Source organism: Leopardus geoffroyi, chromosome E1, assembly GCF_018350155.1.
Source record: "Leopardus geoffroyi isolate Oge1 chromosome E1, O.geoffroyi_Oge1_pat1.0, whole genome shotgun sequence".
Classification (NCBI taxonomy): domain Eukaryota; kingdom Metazoa; phylum Chordata; class Mammalia; order Carnivora; family Felidae; genus Leopardus; species Leopardus geoffroyi.
This window is the reverse complement of record NC_059330.1, coordinates 13,784,402-13,786,734: the sequence shown is the minus strand read 5'-3', so window position 1 is coordinate 13,786,734 and position 2,333 is coordinate 13,784,402. Positions and strand designations below refer to the sequence as shown.

General features: G+C 39.9%; 1 protein-coding gene across 1 annotated transcript; it reads right to left on the bottom strand.

Moving 5' to 3' along the window:
* Nucleotides 1-386: 386 nt before the first annotated feature.
* Nucleotides 387-1,328, bottom strand: LOC123604660 (olfactory receptor 1D2-like). The gene has a single exon (XM_045490993.1). The coding sequence runs from the start codon at nt 1,326-1,328 to the stop codon at nt 387-389; it is 942 nt and encodes a 313-aa protein (XP_045346949.1).
* Between the last annotated feature and the right edge of the window lie 1,005 nt (nt 1,329-2,333).

The following is a 2,333-nucleotide window of genomic DNA, read 5'->3' as shown; positions in this document are numbered from 1 at the left end:
GTGTGTGGCCTAGTACCTAATAATTCCTACAACTATTCCATATGTGCCTAAGAAAAATACTCTATTTCTAATCATTGAATGTAAATGCCACATAAGTCCAGATCAAGAACATCAACCACGCTGTTAAGATCCTCCATATTTTCATCATTCTTCTGTTCACCTAACCCACCTGTAATCAAGAAAGGTCTGCCAAGATTTTCTTCATGATGTTGATCCTACAAAATTTTCCCTGCAATTAGATAAGAATTAATTTATATATTTAGAGATTTTTTTTAAAGAAACACACTTAAAATTGCTTTATCTTAGTGACCTAAGTAGAGGGGAGGTAAATACAAGATTTGGGGGCCTAAAGTTATACAGTGTCCCCTTCATTGCCCCAAAGTACCTCATGTAAACCTCTGGAAGGCTTTCCCTAGGAGCAGTCTTCCCAGAGCCCCATGCATGTCCTTGTTCCTCAGGCAGTAGATGAAAGGGTTCATCATGGGGGTCACCACAGCATACATCACTGTGGCTACTGAGTCCTTCATGGAATAAGTTTGGAGGGGCTGCAGATATACCATACCAAGTGTCCCATAGAAGAGGGAGACCACAGCCAAATGTGAGGCACAGGTGGAGAAGGCTTTGTACTTGCTAGAAGCTGAGGGTATTCGGAGGATGGCTCTGGCAATCCAGACATAAGACATGATCATGATCCCTAGGGGGGTGAAGAAAATGAAGCAGCCTGTAGTAATCTGCACTGTGTGAATGACCTGGGTGTTGGAGCATGCAAGCCTCAACAGCACATACATCTCACAGAAGATGTAGTGGATCTTCCGGGAACCACAGAATGTCACTTTGGTCATGAAGAGGGTGAGGAAGAGGCCATAGAGGACAGAAAGTCCCCAACACAGGGTGAGGAGCAAAATACAGAGCCCAGGGTTCATGGCTGTGACATAGTGGAGGGGGCGGCAGATGGCCACATAGCGGTCATATGCCATTGTGGCCAGGATGAAGTTGTCCAGAGTCACCAAGGAGACCAGGAAATAGAGCTGTGTCAGACACCCTGCATAGGAGATGGCTTTGTTCTGAGACTGAAGGTTCACTAATGTGTTGGGGATTGTGTTGGTGACAAAGAAGAGGTCAGTGAGGGAGAGGTTGGCCAAGAGTAAATACATGGGAGTGTGCAAGTGGGGATCAATGCTGATGGCCAGGATGATGAGCACATTTCCCACCACTGTGACCAGGTACATGGACAGGAACATCCAGAACAAGATCCGCTGCTCTTTAGGACTCTCCGAGAGCCCCAGGAGTAGGAACTCTGAGGTCTCACTCTGGTTGCCTCCATGCATTTCCCCAATTGTCTGCAATATTAGCACCAACAAACATTTACTAATTGAGTATTGAGTAAGGACATTCAGACATTCAAAAGCAATTATTCTCTTGGCATTAAAAATAGACTAACTTTTATAATTTTTAAAAATGTGAGCAATGAAGTAACAACAAAGAAAGCGTAACATGGAAAATCTTTATGCAGCTTAGTCTTCCCAGGGACTTTTAATTTGACATACTCAATATTATAGAAGTAATGTACATGTCTTATTTTAAATCCTATCAGCTTACAATATTCTCAAAGTACTTAAAGATTACTATGTTATAGTTTTGATATTTTGTAGATTTAGAGTGATATTGAAAATAGGTGTATGCATTATAGGAAGTGGATATTGTACAATTGGACAAAAGAGGGAGAAAAGGACAAATTTTGTAAGGGAAAAGAAAAATTATCATTTTTGCTGAGAGAATGATTTAGCTGGCAAACCAAAGACAATCAACTGAAGTGCCATTAGAAATAGAAAGTGGCCAATCACACAATGAATAGACCCAAAGCTAATGGTGCTCTCATAAGCATACACTGCAGTGATTAAGACTGTTGTCAGACATTGGAATTGAAGGGTGAGTGCTGCCTCTTACTAAGTGTGAAACCTCAGACCACTTATCTGAGCGCCTTAAGACTCCAATTTCTTATTTGAAAAATGGATCAGGAATGAAGAAAATTAAGTAATAAATTGCTTAACACAGAGAGCTTGCATGCAGTGAGCTCTCAGCAAATACTGTCTATTATTATTATATGTAAACAATAATAAGGAATAATAAGGCTAAAATCTAATGTGAAATAATACCAGCTACATTATCAACAAATAGATCTGTGCATTAAAATGCTAACAAGAAACAGGCATGATCTTAAAATTCTCCAGAGAGGTATAAAGTAAAAACTTAATAAATGGATAGATATACCAGATTCCAAATGGAAAATTGAAATATTGCAAGGAAACAAAGTCTACTATTAACCTATTCAA